Here is a 19,268-nt window from a genome sequence, read left to right on the forward strand (position 1 = left end):
ATAGAAAAGCTAGAATATTTTAAATGTCTTGTACATAGTTGCAACACAAAGCAACTGATTTGTGTGTGTGTGTGTGTGTGTTTGTGTGTGACAGGGCTGGCCTAGAACTCACTGTGTAGACTAATTGTTGATCTCAAAATCTCTGCCTACCTCTGCTTCCCACATGCTTGGGATTAAAGGCCTGAGCACCACGTGTGGCCCAAATGCAACTTAAATTTCTGGTAATTTGGACAGGGTAGGGGCATGTCCATGCTTCAAAAGAGGAAGAAAACATAAGGCCAAACATGCTTGCAGTAAAGAATGAAACTTAAAATGCAACTGGACAGTTGTCACAAATCAGTTGTAGCTTTTTTATACTGTAACTTTAAAGGTCAAACATTTTCTCCCATACTATTAATAACTTGGAATTTACATTAGCTGTTTGTAGACTTATAAAGGGTTTTAACTGGTAAAGTCTAACTTAATCCATGAAAGCTCATTAATATAAGCAGTCAATCATTCGATGAATGAAGGTGTTGGGAAGGATTATTTGATATGGAATTCCAAGTAGTAGTAAAAAGCCTATTCGTATTTAATGTTTCTGCTGCTTGGCTTGACAATTTTATAGCTCAGTTTTTTCATCGCCCTTGGTTTTGTTTTGTGTTTGTTTTTTTAAGTATAGGCAGAATCTTAGCATTTACTGCCTAGCACCACCTTTCAGGATCATAGTCTGGAAGATTTTGCAGTATGTCAGAGCCCAGTCAGCTATGTGACCAGAAATCTGAAGCAGAAGCAACGACTGTAAACCTTTCTACCAAAGGGGTGTGTAATGAGTGATGGTACTCATCATAATCCAGTGCTGATCTTCCCAGCTTCAGCAATGCTCTTGAGATTTACTGAGAACACGTCTCCAAAGGCGCACGCATTTTAACCGCCCTCCCAAAACGAGCTAAACAAGAATTCATGCCATTTACCTCAGCTTCTAGAGCCTTAAGATTTACTCAGAAAGCTTTGGGCTGAATTCAAGGCAAAAGCGCATTTTCATACCCCACTTAAAAAGCTTTGAGGACAGGGTACGAACATTTTCCTCTTACAAAGATTTCTCGAGACGTGCGCGGTGGCCTGGAGAACTCAGGTTTCGTTTCCGGGTACACAACCTGCAGTGCAGGTGACTCCGCCCCCAAGAGCGGAGGCAAAGGACTACAGGTCGGAGGATTCTGGGGGAAGGAAATGACGTCAGGAGCAAAGCATGCTGGGCTCCGGCGGGCCGACTCAAGACCTCTCGGTGGCGTGTGAGCTAAATAGGAATGTAGCCAGGCGTTTCTGCGGCGTTTCTCTGGATTGAGCACTGCTCTGGGTATGGCGGCCTCAGGGCAGGACCCGGTCTTCGAGCTCTAGAACTTCGCGGGCGCGTCCTCAGCGCTTTACTAGAAAATTGGCGCAAACCCCGCGGAGAATCATCTATAAAGAGTAGGTGGGAATCCGAGAACTCCGCATCAGTTACGTCTATAAGGGGTTTAGGGCAAAATTCTTTTATCTGAGGAAACCAGAACTGAAGAGTTTTTATTTTTTTGAAGATTTATTTTATGTAAATGAGTACACCACTGCTTTCTTCACACACATTAGAAGAGGGCATCAGATCCTATTACAGATGGTTGTGAGCCACCATGTGGTTGCTGGGAATTGAACCTCTGGAAGAGCAGTCTGGAAGAGCCACCTCTCCAGCCCTGAGGAGTTTGAGTATCATCTACGGGCCAGAGTTCAAAGTCGGGTTGAAAGCCGTATCCAGAATTGGAAGGAGTGGACACGCCACAGGAGTTTTAGAGTTGCACCTACGACCATTCGTTATTACCATAGTATAGTCCGAATTATAAGTTGCCCCTCCCGGATATAGTAAACAAAACATTCTCAAAAATTCTCCAAACATAGTATTAGTTTCTTATACCCCAGATGGGCTTTCTGTGTGTTCTTTTGAGATCTGAGACGGCACACTATGTTACCAGGCTGGGCTCCATGCTACTAGTAGGTAGGACTGTAGGTGTGAGTTAAGACTGGCTCTATATGTTAGTGCTTACTTGCATTCAGAAACTTGTTAATTTCAGGCAAATTACATACTTTCGCTGCTTCCAGAATGGCAATGGGGTTAAGACATTTGCTTGTGTGGGTATGCATAGTGATTAACCCAAATTGGTAATGGTTCTAGATCTAGCCAGCTTGTAACCATGAGCGAATGGATGAAGAAAAGCCCCTTAGAATGGGAAGATTACGTTTATAAAGAAGTGAGAGTGATAGCCTGTGAGAAGGAGTATAAAGGATGGCTTCTAACTACAGACCCAGTCTCTGCCAGGTGAGTATGCCTCTTACTGCCTGAAGTGACAGTTCTATGTACTGGCCCCGATATCCAAGATGAGAAGGCAGAGACCAGTGAAAGAGGGGTTATTCACACAGAAGAATTGCTGACTGCTGTTTTAACTGTGGAATGTGTAGCAAACCAGACACAGTTATAATTGTATATCTCCCCTCTTCTAATTCTCCTGTCAGAGTGTCTCATGTAGCCCAGACTGGCCTTATCTAGCTACATAGTTGAAGACGACTTTAAACTTCTGATTCATCTGCTTCTACTTTCTGAATGCTAGAACACCACACCCAACTTTTTTTTTTTTTTTTTAGTAAGTCTCTCATAACTCAGACTGGCCTCAACTTTATTATGTAGCTGAGGATAAACACAAACCCCTGATCCTCCTATCTCCATCATATCCATGTGGTGGGCCACCATATCCAATTGTGAGAACTTGTTTCAAAAGTAAAAAAACAACTGAAGATACATAGATGTCAAGGGGAAAAGTGCGCATACCATTTATTGACAAAGTCTATACTTTATTGAAGTACTAAGTATTACTATTATTTTTTTTAAAGATTTATTTATTTATTTGAGTACACTGTAGCTGTCTTCAGAGACACCAGAAGAGGGCATCAGATCTCATTACAGATGGTTATGAGCCACCATGTGTTTGCTGAGAATTGAACTCAGGTTCTCTGGAAGAGCAGTCGGTGCTCTTAACCCCTGAGCCATCTCTCCATACATTTATTTATTGTATTTATGTGAGTACACTATTGCTCTCTATACACCAGAAAAGAGCATTGGATCCTATTACAGATGCTTGTGAGCTACCATGTGGTTGCTGAGAATTGAACTCAGGACCTCTGGAAGAGCAGTCAGTGCTCATAACAGCTGAGCCATCTCTCCAGCCCCAGTACTAAGTATTTCTAATCTTACTAACCTTTTGTAGCATTGTGGAGGACTATGTAATAGCCCCTCTCCCAGTCTCTGTATTTAGCATGAAATGGCCCAGACTTAGGATCCTCCTATCTTAACCTCGGGGGCACTGTGATGACAGGTATGAGCTATCATACCAGGCTGAAGCTGATAGCATTTTGATATCAGAAGTCAAGGACAGGATTCAAAAAAGAAAGCTATTAAACTAATTCCATTTATGATTACAAATGCTCAAATCTTCAATAAAATACATAGTTTTTGGACTTTGAAAACAGACTTTGTTTTCAAAATCCAAAAAGGAATTTCACTTCTGTGCTACTCTTTTCCAAAGCCTAATAATTCTTGGTGTATTTATGAGAAAGCTCCACATGACCAAAAATTGACACACTCTACAAAACACCTCACTAGTACTTTTTAAACTCACAGGGTTGTAGGAAGTGGCATCTTGGTTGGATCCTAGAACAGAAAAAAGGCTGTCAGTGGGAAACTCAAACCTAAATAACATCTGTGACTTAGTTAATGTGAACTCTTAGTTTTGACAAAAACACCATTAGTATGTGCAATGTTAACTTTAGGGGAAGCTTAGTGATCAGGGGGTACTCTGTAATGACTATAACTCTTCTGTTAGAAATCATCTACATGGGGCTGGAGAGATGGCTCAGCGGTTAAGAGCACTGACTGCTCTTCCGAAGGTCCTGAGTTCAAATCCCAGCAACCACATGGTGGCTCACAACCATCCTTAACAAGATCTGAGACCCTCTTCTGGAGTCTGAAGACAGCTACAGTGTACTTACATATAATAAATAATAAATCTTAAAAAAAAAAAGAAATCATTTACATTTAAGACAGATGTCCTAATTCTTAAGAAGTGATATGAAAGGAGCAGGGGGCCAAGCTTTTAATTAAACCCTGGCACACAGGAGGCAGAGGCAGAGGCAGGACTGTCTCTGTCCTTTGACACTATCCTGGTCTACATATGGAGTTTCAGTCCAGGCAGGGCTACAGTTGGTGATGAGAAGACTGATCTTCCCCAGGGATAGTTGTTCCCTCTTTTGAAGGGACCTGAGCTGTGGATGATGCTCTTAGTCCATCGCTTCTTCCTAATTCTTATGGTTTTCTTCCACAAATCTGCTCTCAATTTATTTGTCTCTAAAGCATTGTCCTCGTGAACTTCCTTGAAGATGGCAGATTGTCTGTGACTGGAATTATGGGACATTCTGTGCAGACTGTGGAAACTGTAAGTGAAGGGGACCCCAGAGTAAGAGAGAAGCTGATGAATTTGTTCACATCTGGAGATTGTAAAGGATACAGCCCCGAGGATCTGGAAAAGAAGAAGACCAGCCTAAAGAAATGGCTCGAGAAGAACCACATCCCTGTCACTGAACAGGGAGATGCACAAAGGACTCTCTGTGTGGCTGGGGTTCTGACTATAGACCCACCATATGCTCCAGAAAATTGTAGCAGCTCTAATGAGATCATTCTGTCCCGAATTCAGGATCTTATTCAAGGACATCTTTCAGCTTCCCAGTGAGAGGCCAAGTACTATGAATATGCTGACTTCACTGTTTGCTTTTGTATTAAATTCTTCAAATGTAAGTTGATTATATTACAAAGACATCAAAAGCACATGAGGGTTATAGGTATGTGTATGTGTGTGTGTCTTAAGTTTTTGTTCAGGTCAGATCAGATGAGTAGATTATGAGTGCTAGGTTCCTTGGGAGGAAAAGGTACAAGAGCAGCGTCTTTTGCACTGAAAATAACGCAGGGAAGCCAGATTTGGAAGGAGCTCTTCTTGTGTGTGATTTAAGATAAATCACCCTTTTTGTGAGACAAGAATGCATTTTGAATAGGTATAACGATGTGAAATAAGTTTATGAATTTCAATATAAGATATTAAAGTAAAAATCAGTCTCAGGTTCCTTGGACTAATCATATTTTTATTCTTAAAATGTTGGCTTTCCTGGGTGGTGGTGGTGGTGCATTCCTTTCATTCCAGCATTTGGGAAGCAGAGGCCGGCAGATCTCTGAGTTTAAAGCCAGCACTGTCTATAGAGCAAGTTCCAGAATAGCCAAGGCAACAGAGAAACCCTGTCCTGAAAATATAAAACAAAACGTTGACCTTTGAGGTTGACTCAACAACAGTTTTTCAATTTGAATAAACTGTGCTTTGGCTATGGCTTATGCACCCCTCAGTTCTTGTGATGGGAACTTCTAACTTTAAGAGCTGACGTATAGGACTGGAGAGATGGCTCAGCTGTTAGGAGCACTGGCTGTTCTTCCAAAGGACTGAGGTTCAATTCCCAGCACTCACATGAAAGCTCACAACTATCTGTAACTTCAGATCCAAGACATCTGACATGCTCATACAGACATGCATACAGGCAAAACACCAATGCACGCAAAATAAAAGTAAATCATTAAAAAGAGAGGGGGGGAGAGAGGGGGGGAGATGAGACATGGGAAATGTTTAGGTCATGAAAGGTATGCTCTAAGGAAGGGTTGTAGAGGTTCCATTGCTGTGAAGAGACAGCATAACCATGGCAACTCTTATAAAAGAAGACATCTAATTGGGGCTGGCTTACAGTTTCAGAGTTTTATATTTCCTTCAACAAGGTCACATCCACTCTGGCAACACCAAACCTACTAATTATGCCACTCCTTATGGCTAGACATTCGAACACATGCGTCTGTGGGAATCATTTCTATCCAAAGCACCATAGGAAGGATTATGGGACCTGATCTCAGATTTCCTATTTGATGATTTAAGTACGCTCTTAAACTACCAGGATGTGTATTTGGGAAAGAAAAAGCTCTTTTGTGTGAACATGCTCCAGCCCAGACCAAAATGGACCTGACATCATGGTACTGTCCTATAAATAGTAGTTTCATAAATAGCCTGTTTCAGGTAGTTAGTTCATTTTAGTGACTTAAAATATATTAAAGTTGAAGGTTTTAGCTGCTGGTAGTTTTTTTTTTTTTTTTTGAGACGGGATCTCACTATGTAGCTTACTTAGGCTATCCTGGAACTCACTGTGTAGTTCAGGCTATCCTGGAACTCACTGTGTAGTTCAGGCTGGTCTCAAACTCACCTAGATCCATCAGCCTCTGCTTCCTGAGTACTGGGATTTAAAGGAAGGCACTCCTTTTGAAGAGGAGAAAAGATTTATGTTCTCTATGTATGTGTGTGTTGTCTGTATGAATGTATACGACGTGTGCACATGCCAAGACTGAATGTCAGATATGCTTGTGCTGGGGTTTCAGGTGGTTTTGAGCTGTCCACTGTCGATGCTGGTGCCTGAATTGGGGTTCTCTGTAAGAGCAGTACTCTTAACCACCGAACAGTCTTTCTAGCCCTGGGTCTTGTTTTGTAACCAAGGCTGGTCTAGAACTCAGCGATTCTGTTGCCTCAGCCTCAAGCATGTACCATTACACAGTCAAGAATCCATTTCTAATAGATTCCTAGGTCTGCAGCCTCCACTCCACCCCAGCAGGGTTTCTCTGTGTAGCCCTGGCTGTCCTGGAACTTGCTCTGTAGACCAAGCTGACCTCAAACTCAGATCCACCTGCCTCATGAGCACTGGGATTAAAGGCTGCGTGGCTTTTTTCCTCTGTGTGTGTGTGTGTGTGTGTGGTGTGTCTGAGACAGGTTCTTACTCTATAACCCTGGCTGACTTTGGCTGTCCCTTGACCTCACAGTCTTGCCTCAGCCGTCTGAGTGCTGGGATTACAAGTGTGGGTCACTACACTTGGCTTTTCCTCACAGCTTTAAGCATCCTGATTCTAAAAGTAAGATTCAATGTCCAAGAATCTGTAGAAATTTAAAAGAGGACGCAGAATACAAAATAGCTGACATGCAATAAGCCATTAGGAAATTAGCCACAAGCTCACGCAGGATTGGATTGGCTCAGGGACAGATCCTGGGCCATTAGTGTTGGTAGATAGACTTGCTGTCAAGGTAGTCTGTTGGAGACATGCTGTTTCTTGGCAACTGAACCGTTTGACTGTTTAAACAATTTGCCCACAAATAAAACCTGAGTGCTGGAGAGGGGAGATGATCCTCTCTGCCATGGAAACTGGCTGCTAAGGGAGTTTCTCCTCACCACCTCAGCTAAGGTGCGCCCAGAGAGTTTAGCTCACTTGGTCCTGATCCTCCCTCAGGGCCAATGGTTGGAGCTCCAGATTCTGCAGAGGCAGCCTTTCCCGAAGCTGGCTCTGTTTCCTACTGCTTCTGGGTGGCAGCCAAGGCTGTCTTTGAACATGGCATCAGGAATACTTTTGCAAAAACAAAAGACTTGGGCTGGAGAGATGGCTCAGTGGTAAGAGCACATACTGCTCTTCCAGAGGACCGAGTTTGATTTCCAGCAACCACATCATTTGGCACACAGCCAAGTATAACTAGTTCCTGGGGCTATCTGACACTGGCCTGTGTGGGCACCTGCTCTGCTCTACAGGCACACTTCATATATATATATATATATAAAAATTAAAATTATATGTTATATATAATTTATATATATTAAATTTATATATAAAATTTAAAACAAAAACAAATTGTTAAGGCTTTAGGGTATTGATTCAGCTTTTTAAAATATTTAAAAAATTCTTTTTTCTTTTCTTTTTTTTTTTTGGATAGAGTATCGATATGTAGCTCTAGCTGTTGTGGAACTCACTATGTAGCCCAGGCTGGCCACCAATCCGCAGCGATCGGCTTGCCCCTGCCTCCCAAGTGCTGGGATTAAAGGCCAACCTTTGAGATTTTTAAAAATTGTTTTAGAGGCAAAGTTTGTAGTAATTTTTCCCCATATGGTGTTTCTCTTATTTCCTAAACATCTCTGTTGTTTTTTAGAGACATTGTGCCTGAAACAGATTTTTTCCCCAAGTTTTTTAAATTCATAGGGCTTCTGAGGTGGCTCAGCAAGTAAGGGGCATGCCTGGTTACCTGACTCCAAGCAACCGTCTCTGGCAAGCACCCCACCCCAGGAAATACATGTAAAAATGAAATTATTTATTAACGAAAACTTAATAGCCTTCACAGGCAACTGTTAATTTCAAGAGTATTGATGGAAATGTATGATACTTTGAGAGATTGTGGGAAGCTAGTTTGTGCTAAGGATTACTATCTAGTTCATGTTTATAGAAGGAGGAATGGTTAACCTTCCAGTGTGACTGATCCATTTTATATTCCATCCACATCCTGTGAAGGCTTTAAAGTCCTCCATGTCCTTCCCATCATTTTGGTTTGTTGGTTTTTGGTTTTTGGTTTTTGTTTTGTTTTGTTTTGTTTTGTTTTGTTTTGTTTTGTTTTTGAGCCGGTTTCTTTGTGTAGCCCTGGCTGACCTTGAACTCCTTCTATAGATCAGGTTGGCTTTGAACTCAGAGATCAGCCTGCCTCTACCTCCCGAGTGTTGGGATTAAAGGGTATGCCTGGCCATCAGCAGTTGTTAATGTACACCTATGTGCAGAAATCAGAGAACTACAGTACTTTGTAGTTTTCTGCATATAAATCTTATTCTGCTTTCTTAAAAATCTATTTTAGTTTTTGAAATAGGGCCTTTCTATATTTCCCAGTCAGGCCGGGTATTTACAATGTAGTCCAGCCTAACTTCAGACTTGCAACAATTCTCCTGCCTCAGCTCCCAAGTACTATCACCCCATTAAATGAGCGCACCTTATTTATGATGGAGACAGGCTTGGGGATCACACCCAAGGCCTCTTGCATGCTAGACAAGTACGCTGCATTCATAGGCCTGAGGGTGGAAAAGCAGAATTAGGGAACTTGATGCCTTTAGTTTCTTTCCTTTTTTTCCCCCTTTTTTTATTGGTTATTTTATTTACTTACATTTCAAATGTTATCCCCAGTTTCTTTCATTTTAGTTTCAATAAGTAGGTATCCAGATTCTTGAGCCACCAAGACACTCTCTGTATGTGGGTAAGTTACGTTCCAGATGGAATGTTTCCGAGAAAGCTTCCTATCTTTGTGCTCTGAATGTCTAGCCCTTTAACTGATCTTCAGCGACCGGATTAGAGAGGTTGTTCAATGAGATTCAAAATGCACGTGGGAGGCACTTCTGCAGCCCACTGAGGGTTTCAGGATAGTGCTGTGGTATACTTCGGCATGCTTCAGTTAGTCTGTCCTTAGCCGTGCTCTCTGTAGGAAAAGGCAGTGTAAAGATTTAAATACATTGCTGAGTAGGTGAATTTCATACGGGAGGGCACGGAAATTCTGATCACCAGGTGTTTTGTTCGGGGGGTCTAATCAGCTAGTAGCCTTACTGTGTGGGATGGCCCGTAGTGCTTGTCATGTGGCGGCCTTCTGGTTTGTTTGATGCCAGTCTTCCAGAGAGCATGCCACACTTTACTTTCTTCTTGGCAATCTTATGAATAAACAATCCCTGAAACCAATGGATTTTTTTTCCAGCAAACTTTGGGAGAGAAGAGTTACTGAGCCTAGAAATTAAAGTTCCTGTTTAGGATTTACTTATTAAATAAGCCAAAGTCTACTAGATTGGATTTTGTTCAGTTAGCATGGAGATAAGATAAGGGTGGGTGTGTACGCCTAAGAATGACAACTTGACTGTAGTCCTAAGAATAATAACTAGACTCTTGCAGTGATAGTTTCAGCAATCACACACAAATCATGCCTTCACATTTTTCAAATATGTGATTTAAAAAAAAAATCAGAACTGAAAGATGACATTTTAAAATTGCTCTCCATCTGCACATGGCCTTTTCCTGTTTGTACATTTCAGTTCTTGGTCTTTATGCTTTCATCCTTAGCAACTTACTCAAATAGCACATGCTTAGTGTATTCATTTGTGCACATGCATGTAAGTAATGTTGCGCGGCGTGTGTGTGTGTGTGTGATGTGTAGGTCAGAGGACAACATGTACAAGTTGCATGTTGGTTTTCTCCCTCTATGTGTGGGTCTGGGGATCCAGCTCAGGTCAGCTTCCGCAGCTTTGGCAATTTCCCTTACCCAGTGAGCAGCCTGAGCGCCCCATGGCACACCCTTATAAGAGCTGTTCTGGCTGAGGTTTTGTGTTAGTATTCTAAAATGTTTACAGTTTTAGATATGTCTATTGGCACAATTTTTATTTGATTATAAGCTATTATGCTTTATAAATGGTTCCTTGTTCATTTTGTTTAGGTTTCTTTCCCTTGGCAACACTAACATTTTGGCCTGGATACTTTTTTTTGGTCTACAACTTTTGGGAATCAGTTCTCTCTTTATGGTGTAGGTGCTGAGAATTAAACTCAGATTTGCAGGCTTGACTTACCAGCTGAGTCATCTTGCTAGTCTCCAAAATGTAGTTTTATTTACAAAATAGTATGTTTAAAACTTGATCTCAACTGGTGGTAATTTTGTCTCCTAGTTGGTTGTCACAGCTGAAAGAAAGAGCTATTAGAATCTAGGAGAGTGCAAGGACACTCACTGCTCAGTGTCCTGCAAGGCATGGGACATCCCAGTAAAATGTGCCAGTTATGATCCCCCCCTCCAGCACGCGCGCACGCATACAGTGTCTGGTGTCTAATATATCTAAAGTCCAAAGACAGAAAGAAGAAAAGCTTATTCAAAGTGGAATTTCAGGTGCAAGTGAGTCTTTTGAGTCTTTAATTAAACATGTTTTATTCTATTATGGCATATTTATCAATATTTTTGTAGCATTTAAATATCACTTTAAGCCCTGTTCTTCATCCTTCATTGCAGTTATAAGATTGAGCAGGTGGCTTCCCCTCCTCTCTGTTTTCCCTCTTCTTTTTTTTTAAAGTTTGTTTTGTGTATGTGAGTACACTGTCAATCTTTTTTCAGACACACCAGAAGAGGGCATTAGATCTCGTTACTGATGGTTGTGAACCACCATGTGGTTACGGGAATTGAACTCAGGACCTCTGGAAGAGCAGTCAGTGCTCCTAACCACTGAGCCATCTCTCCAGCTTCCCCCCTCCCCCAAAGAGTTCCACACTCTGGTGACAAAGTATCCAAATATATGTACCTGTGAGGGCTGTGAGCCTGTGAGAGCTGTGAGCCTGTGAGGGCTATCTATAGTGCTTTGAGTGGGAATGGCCCCATAAGTGAGTCTTCAGGGAGTGAAACTACTTGGAAAGGCTTGGGAGGTGTGAGCTTGTTGGAAGAGGTGTGTCACTAAGGGTGTGCTTTGAGGTTTCAAAAGCCCAAGCCAGGCCCAGTGTTTCTCTCTCTTCCTGCTGTCTTCAGATCCAGATGTAGAACTCTCAGCTACTTCTGCAGCACCATGTGTGCCTGCATGCTGCCACCCCACCCACCATGATGAGAATGAGCTAATTTTGAAACCAAGCACGCCCCAGTTAAATGCTTTCTTTTATAAGGATAAGAGTTGCCATGGTCATGGTGTCTTTTCACAGCAATAGAACAGTAACCATGATGAGTCATTCTTATCAAACCACTACAAGTACAATGTCAGATATCTTTCTGGGGTGATAGTTTAGAAATGGTAAAAAGTTTCACCATCTAGTTACTCATCATGGCTGTTATCCACACTTTAGTGTTACATGTACAATACTAAAAGAGGGCTTGGAGAGGTGGCTCCGGAAGTCAAGTGCTGCCACACAAGCATGGGGCCCTGAGTTTGAATACCCAGCACCCATGTAAAAAGCCAAGCTTGTGGGGCTGGAGACATGGCTCAGCGGTTAAGAGCACTGACTGCTCTTCCAGAGGTCCTGAGTTCAAATCCCAGCACCCACATGGTGGCTCACAACCATCTGTGATGAGATCTGACGCCCCTCTTCTGGGGTATCTGAAAACAGCTACAGTGTACTCACATAAAATAAATAAATCTTAAAAAAAAAAAAAAAGCCAAGCTTGTGAATATGTCACCTCAAGGCTGGGTAGGGAGGAGATGGGGAGGTGGATCAGAGCTTGATGGCCAGTGTAGAAAACTTGAGTTCCAGGTTCAGTGTGAGAAGCTGTCTTCAGGAGTAGGGTAGAGAGCAACAGGGAATCCTGATGTTGACCTCTGCCCCCCATGATGGCCCCCCACCAAGGTCCATACCTGCCTGGGCCACATAGTGAGACCATGTCTAAAATCAAAACAAAGCAAGGCCAGAGATACATCACAGTGATAGGGCTCTAGATGGGCAAGGACCTGGATTCAGAACCCAGACCTGCAAAACAAATGAAACGCAACTTCCCCAACCCAGAGGTGGGAGGAGACAAAAGATATGGAAGAAGCCACCCACCCTGGAACAGTCTGAAACTATTATCATGACTAGACCATTCTCTCGTCTGTTTCTGTCTGGGCACTCTGCCCTCTGAGCACCCAAACACTCACTGACACAGGCTCATGATCAAAATGCTGGCACTCAGGTCTGAGGTTTATCCTAGGCATGGGGCAGAGGAGGTGTGAGATCTAACTTCTGAAAACAGTAGCTACTTTGGCAGTTTCTGCCTTGAATGTGGAGAGAAATGTGCTTCAGGATTTATGATTAATTTCAGCATGATTTAAGAGGGAAAAGCAGCATCTACCTGGGGGGTTCAAATAATGACAGTGTGATAGAGCTATTATTATTTACTTCCAGAGGGTCCTCTTTAGATCTAGAAATTAAGAGAATATATCGCAGCAGAGTCTCCACAGACCCAGCCTGAGGAACATTTGAAAATCATACCCTTGATCCCAGTGCCCCCCTCTCCTCCTGCCCCTTGTGTGTGTATGTATGTGTGCGCGTGCGTGCGTGCGTGTTACGTGTGTGTGTGTGTGTGTGTGTGTGTGTGTGTGTGTGTGTGTGCGCGCGCGCGCGCGCCTGCTAGAAACAGACCTTCAATGTCTTCTCTGGTTGCTCTTCACCCTAAGGAATTTTGCATTACAGTTATGTATTTACTGTTTAGCATATATGCACCACTGCTTGTGTGTACAAGTTGCAGGACAGGTTCTTCTACCTGGAGCCCTGAGATCAAGCTCTGGTCATCAGGCGTGGTTGGTTACCACAGTGCCGTTACCCACTGAGTCATCTTGCTAGCCTCCCCCATTTTGTGAGACAGTCTTTCACTGAGCCGGGAGCTCACCAGTTTGGCCAAGCTATCTTGCCAGCAAGCTCCAGGGGTCTACCACCACCCCTCAACAGCCGCACTGGGATAGACACAGGCTAGCATGCCCCTGTACCCAGCCAGTTCTTGTGTAGTGCTAGGGATCTGAGCCCAGGCTCTCTCTCACGCAGCAAGCACTTTTCTGAGGCTTCCTCCCCAGCCTCTGAACAATGTATGTTTTTGTGTTTTAATTTTACAAAGTACTTTCCAAAGTCTTATTTTATGACATTTTAGGAACATGTTTAAAAGGAGCTGACATTTACCACATGACTCAGATCTACATGCTGTACTTAGACATATTATTCAAATTACACCACTCAGTTATAGAAGGAAAGGATGGAGATTAAATCTGTTACTTGTCAGGGAGCAAGCTATAATAAACAGATAAGGAACTCAAGGAGGAAAGCAAATTCAATTTCTTTCCTTCTTTCTTTTTTCCTTTCTTTCTAAAGATTTATTTATTTATTATATGTAAGTACACTGTAGCTGTCTTCAGATGCACCAGAAGAGGGAGTCAGATCTCATTATGGATGGTTGTGAGCCACCATGTGGTTGCTGGGATTTGAACACAGGACCTTCAGAAGAGCAGTCTGCGCTCTTAACTGTTGAGCTATCTCTCCAGCCCCACAAATTCAATTTCTTTGTTTCTTTGTTTGTTTGTTTCTTTCTTTCCTTTCTTTCCTCACTTTCTTTCCTCCCTTTCCTTCCTTTCTTTCTTTCTCTCCTTCCTTCCTTCCTTCCTTCCTTCCTTCCTTCCTTCCTTCCTTCCTTCCTTCCTTCCTTCCTTCCTTCCTTCCTTCCTTCCTTTCTTTCTTTTTTGGTTTTTTGGATTTAGTTTTTTCGAGGCAGGGTTTCTCTGTATAGCCCTGGCTGTCCTGGAACTTACTCTGTAGACCAGGCTGGCCTCGAACTCAGAAATCTGCCTGCCTCTGCCTCCCAGAGTGCTGGGATTATAGGCATGTGCCACTACCGCCTGTCTACAAATTCAATTTCTTTAGTGTGAGACTTGTCACTCTAATACTTCTCCTCAATAAAAAAACAAGCTAGAGCAACCAAGAAACTCTCTCTCTCTTTTTAAAAAGATTTATTTATTTTATGTAGATGAGTACACTGTAGCTGTCTTCAGACACACCAGAAGAGGGCATCCGATTCCATTACAGATGTTTGTGAGCCACCATGTGGTTTCTAGGATTTGAACTCTTGACCTCTGGAAGAGCAGTCAGTGCTCTTAACTTCAGAGCCATCTCTCCAGCCCTTATTTAATGTATTAAGTGAAGGTTTCCCATCTATTTGCACATTCAGACCTAACTATAGAATGATGGAATTTATGTGTGTCTGGAAGTGACCAGTTCGAGGTCTGGCTTCTAGAGCAGACATTCCAGTGCTCTGGGTAGAAGGATTTGTTGTGACTACCTCCTAGCTGGATCAAACCTGTGTTAAAAGCTATAGGTCAAAAAAAAAAAAAAAAAAAAAAAAAAAAAAAAAAAAAAGCTATAGGTCTACTTTGACAGATAGTTCTCACCAAGTGTCAAAATGTCAACAACCGCCCCCCACCCCCCAATCTGGGCTAGAGTGACAGCTCAATTAAAAGTGTAATATGGCAGGGCCAGCAGTGGTGGCTCACACCTTAAATTCCAGCCAACTCAGGAGATAAAGGCAGGCTGGTCTCTGAGACGATCCAGCCTTGTCTACAAATCAAGTTCTTGGAAAGCCAGGGCCACACAGAGAAACAAAGACAAAACACACAAAGAGTGCCAACCAACCTCTTTTGCCAAGGACCCAAGTTCAGTTCCAGTGCGCACACTGGATGGCTCGCAGCCACCGGTAACTCCAGTTTCAGGGATCGAGGACATCTGCACCCAGAAACATAACTGAAAATAGTAAAACTAAAGCTTTTAAAATTTTATTTGGGGGCTGGAGAGGTGGCTCAGCGGCACGAATTTCTCTTCCAGAGGTCCTGAATTCAATTTCCAGCAATCACATGGTGGTTCACAACCATCTGTAATGGGATCTAATGCCCTTTTCTGGTGTGTCTGAAGATAGCTACACTATACTTATTTTCAATCAATCAATCAAGTCTGAAGATAGCTACACTATATTTATTTTCAATCAATCAATCAATCAATCAGTCAGTCAGTCAGTCAATCAATCATTTAAAATAAAGTTATTTTGAGCAATAATACAGTTTGGTTCTCTTTCTTTTAAGGGGTTTAGGTTTATCCATTTTGTAATGAGAGCTTTGTTTCAGTAGCTAATCAGTACTTGAATATTGTGGGAACTTTGCATATGTATGTTTTTATGCAAAGAGAATTGGAGACTAAAAAAAAGTAGTGTAAGCTCTTCAAATGTATTGAAACTAAAACCTACTTGGTAATTTGGGGCAGCCTAAAGTTCCTAAAAACTTACCTATAATAATACATTCTTCGCTGAGGTGTCTGGTGTGTGGGGAGGCTGGAGAGGGAGTTATTGGAGGTTGTGAAGCAGGTTCTGCGAACTGACCTCAGGTCATCTGCAGCAAGTGCTCTGAACTGCTGAGTCCTGCAAAGATTCTCATTGTGCAAGCAGAGAATGAAGCCCTGAGGGTTCTCCTGTTGAGTAGGGTGTGGTGGTGGGGACCAGCTTGTGAGGTAGTGCCTCAGAACTAATAAAATTAAATTACTAACTTTTCTCTTTTGAAGGTAGGATTTTACATTTGTTTGTTTGTTTGTTTGAGACAGGGTTTCTCTGTATAGCCCTGGCTCTGTCCTAGAACTCACTCTGTAGACCAGGCTGGCCTCGGACTCAGAAATCCACCTGTCTCTGCCTCCCAAGTGCTGGGATTAAAGGCATGCGCCCTTTACTTCTTTTTAAAACCTCAATTTATGGATAAAAATCCCCTAACAAATCACGTCTCCTCCACACCAGGTCTAAAATGCAAGTTTTATTTTTCTTAATCACATGATTTCTTTCTTCCTCTCCTTTGAGTTCTCTCAGGTGAGCCTTTATTATGATGGGGAAAGCCAAACCAAACATTTCTCCTCATGCCCAGTAAAAAACAAAAGAAAAGAATCATCAATTAAGTATAGACAATGCATAATAAAAAACAGGAGGAAAAGAATACATAGATTAAGACAGAATTGTATTAAACATTCAGTTTTGAGTGATGAGGTGAATTGCATTCAGTTTGGTACAGTCACAAAAAGACAGGCTGGGTTTTAGACTGTCCTACCACTGACACTCGAAATTGTGCTGGGAGTGTCCCACGTTTTCAGAAACACCAGTGTGGAGACTGTCCTTTGGGTGGTGGGGCCCCAGCTCTGCATCCCAGGGGCAGCCCCAGGTCAGTCTTCCGTGGGAGGTAGGAGTGCCCCTGTGCCCTGCGGGGGACAGAGGTGAAGCGCGTGTGCGTGCGGCAGCCCGGCAGCCCAGACCAGTCTTCACTGTGTGGTGATGAGCTTCACAATCATGCTGATGATCCGAGAGCCTCTGGGACAGGTACACAGGTCCATGCTCGGGTTTTTAATTTTATCCTGGAGGAGCTGGTCAAGCTCGCAGCGGAGTTCCTTCACCAGTTCGGCCACCTGCGATGGGAACTGCAGCATTAGCTGGCAGAGGCTTTCACAGCAACGTCCCTGACTGTGGTTATGGCTTGATCTCTGCCAGGACTTTAGAACACATTTCATCCGGTAATATACTAATGAAGCCATTATAAATATATCCACATAGTGTTTATCTCTAACACATTTATTTATGATTTATTTAGACATAAGCTCTTGCTATACAGTCAGGCTGGTCTGAAACTTTTGTCTTCTTGCCCCAGCCTGTGAGTGCTGGGGTCACAGCACGTGTTGCCAGGCCTCATTACTTATCACAGAGTGTGGCTTTTAAGTATTTTCAACACTACAGCTTGTTGATTCTGTGTCTGTGCTTGTATGTGCCCATCCATAGGTGTGTGCATGGGACTGAGCTCAGGTTCTTATGCTCACACAGAAAGGGCTTTACTGTCACTTCTCCAGCCTCGTCAGGCTCTTCAGACAGTCTCTCTCATATGTATCCCAGACTGGCCTCGGATTCACAGAAAGCTTCCCAGCCCCTCCTCCTGAATGCTGGGATTCCAGGATTCCAGGGGTCAGCTTTGGGAGCTTTTATTTGGTTTTATTTTTTAATGTTTGTTAATTTCATTATTTTACTTTTGTAAGCACTGGTGTTTTGTCTGCATGTATGTCTGTGTGTAGGTGTTAGATTCCTGGGACTGGAGTTACAGACAGTTGTGAGCTATTGTTATATTGTTATATTGTTGCTGAGAAATGAACTCTGGTCTTCTGGAAGAGAAGCCAGGGAGTACTCTTAACCACTGAGCTATTGCTCCAGCCCCATGGGGAGCTTTTACATTTTTTGTTTTATTTGGTGTATTTGTGTGTGCATTTGGGCCACAACATGCACATGAGGGTAAGCACAACATGAGGAAGTTAATTTTCCCTCCCACCAAGTAGGCTCTGAGCTTGAACCCTGCTTGTCAGGGTTCAACCCCTACCTGCTGAGCCAGCTCACCCACCGGTCAGGGCAAGACCTCACAGAGCTCACAGAGCGGGCTGCCCTCAGACCTGCTATGTAGCTGAAGTTGGACAAGAACTTCTGATTCCTCTTTTCCTCAGATTATATGGTGCCATATATTGTTTTTTTTAAAGTTGGGTCTCACTGTGTATCTTAGGATGGCCACAAATTCAAAATGAGCCCCCACCTCAACATGCACGTGTCAGATTATAAGCAGATGGCACCACCACGCTAGGAGGGACGCTTTGACGAGGCCTCCAGGCACGAGGATCGCTCTCTCTCTCTCTCTCTCTCTCTCTCTCTCTCTCTCTCTCCTTTCCGGGTGGCAGGTTGAATAGTTGTGAAGCCAGGATCTGCAGCCATCTTGCTTACACAGGGAGAGTGGCCCTTTGCCATCCAGCTGCTGCACCTAACCAGCCCTGCCTGGTCCCCTGGCTTATGACGCCAATCATCATAGTGGTGATTTCATGAGCACATGAAGTCTACCTGGTTCAAACTGAGATGTGCTGAGGAGTGTAAGTGCACACCCGACTTTAAAGGCAATATGCAAAGAGAGGTAAGTTAACTCAGTAGCTTTTCATATTGATTACACGTTTGAACTAAACATGCTGGGTATATTAGGGTAAATAACATATATTAGGGTTTCTTTTCTTTCTTTTTTTTTTTTTTTTTTAAAGATTTGTTTATTATATGTAAGTACACTGTAGCTGTCTTCAGACACACCAGAAGAGGGCATCAGATCTCTTTACGGATGGTTGTGAGCCACCATGTGGGTGCTGGGATTTGAACTTATGACCTTTGGAAGAACAGTTGGTGCTCTTACCCACTGAGCCATCTCTCCAGCCCTAGGGATTTTTTTTTTAAAGTACTAGGGATTGTATTCAAAGTTTTATGCTACATGCTCTACCTCTGAGGTATATTTTCATTTATTATGTTGCCCAAGCTACTAGTCTTTTAAGAATCTGCATTTTTAATTAATTAATTAATTAATTAATTAATTAATTAATTTTTTTGTTGTTGTTGAGACAGGGCTTCTCTGTAGCCCTGGCTGTCTTGGAACTTAATCTGAAGACCAGGCTGGCCTTGAACTCAGAAATCCACCTGCCTCTGCCTCCCAAGTGCTGGGATTAAAGGTGTGCGCCACCACCTGTAGTCTTACATACCTGGCTTGAGTGATCCTCTTGCCTTAGTTTCCTGGGTGGCTGGGACTCCTAGTATATATAGTTCATTTCTTATTTATTTATTGCTTTATTTTTGTGGTTCTGGAGATTAAACCCAAGGCCTATCAATGAAGTATAGTCTGATCACTTTTTTCTTTTATGATAATGGTAAGGTCAGGGTGATTTTTATTGATTTATTTTTGCTTAGCTGTATATAACTAAGGAGGGTCCAACACCCTCTCTTTGTAGATTCTACTGT

At 42.7% G+C, this 19,268-nt stretch overlaps 2 protein-coding genes across 7 annotated transcripts in view; one reads left to right on the plus strand and one right to left on the minus strand.

Moving 5' to 3' along the window:
- The first annotated feature begins 1,225 nt into the window (after nt 1–1,225).
- On the plus strand, nt 1,226–5,175 carry Gemin6 (gem nuclear organelle associated protein 6). 3 transcript variants are annotated; one of them, XM_052186446.1, is made up of 3 exons: nt 1,226–1,453; nt 2,183–2,326; nt 4,412–5,175. In XM_052186446.1, the coding sequence occupies exons 2-3, from the start codon at nt 2,202–2,204 to the stop codon at nt 4,785–4,787; spliced, it is 501 nt and encodes a 166-aa protein (XP_052042406.1). In that variant the 5' UTR covers nt 1,226–1,453; nt 2,183–2,201; the 3' UTR covers nt 4,788–5,175. The 3 variants fall into 3 exon arrangements, with proteins under 3 accessions (XP_052042406.1, XP_052042407.1, XP_052042405.1); XM_052186447.1 differs by having other exon boundaries at nt 1,226–1,336; XM_052186445.1 differs by having other exon boundaries at nt 1,227–1,449.
- Nucleotides 5,176–16,216: 11,041 nt separating this feature from the next.
- The window catches only part of Dhx57 (DExH-box helicase 57), a 50,072-nt gene continuing 47,020 nt past the window's right edge, over nt 16,217–19,268 (minus strand). For all 4 annotated transcript variants that reach the window (XM_052186448.1, XM_052186449.1, XM_052186451.1 and 1 more), the window contains one exon: nt 16,217–16,876. In XM_052186448.1, coding sequence (XP_052042408.1) covers nt 16,733–16,876 — 144 coding nt within the window. In that variant the 3' untranslated portion in view covers nt 16,217–16,732. The remainder of the gene's footprint in view (nt 16,877–19,268) is intronic.

This window comes from Apodemus sylvaticus, chromosome 6 (assembly GCF_947179515.1).
Source record: "Apodemus sylvaticus chromosome 6, mApoSyl1.1, whole genome shotgun sequence".
Lineage (NCBI taxonomy): Eukaryota > Metazoa > Chordata > Mammalia > Rodentia > Muridae > Apodemus > Apodemus sylvaticus.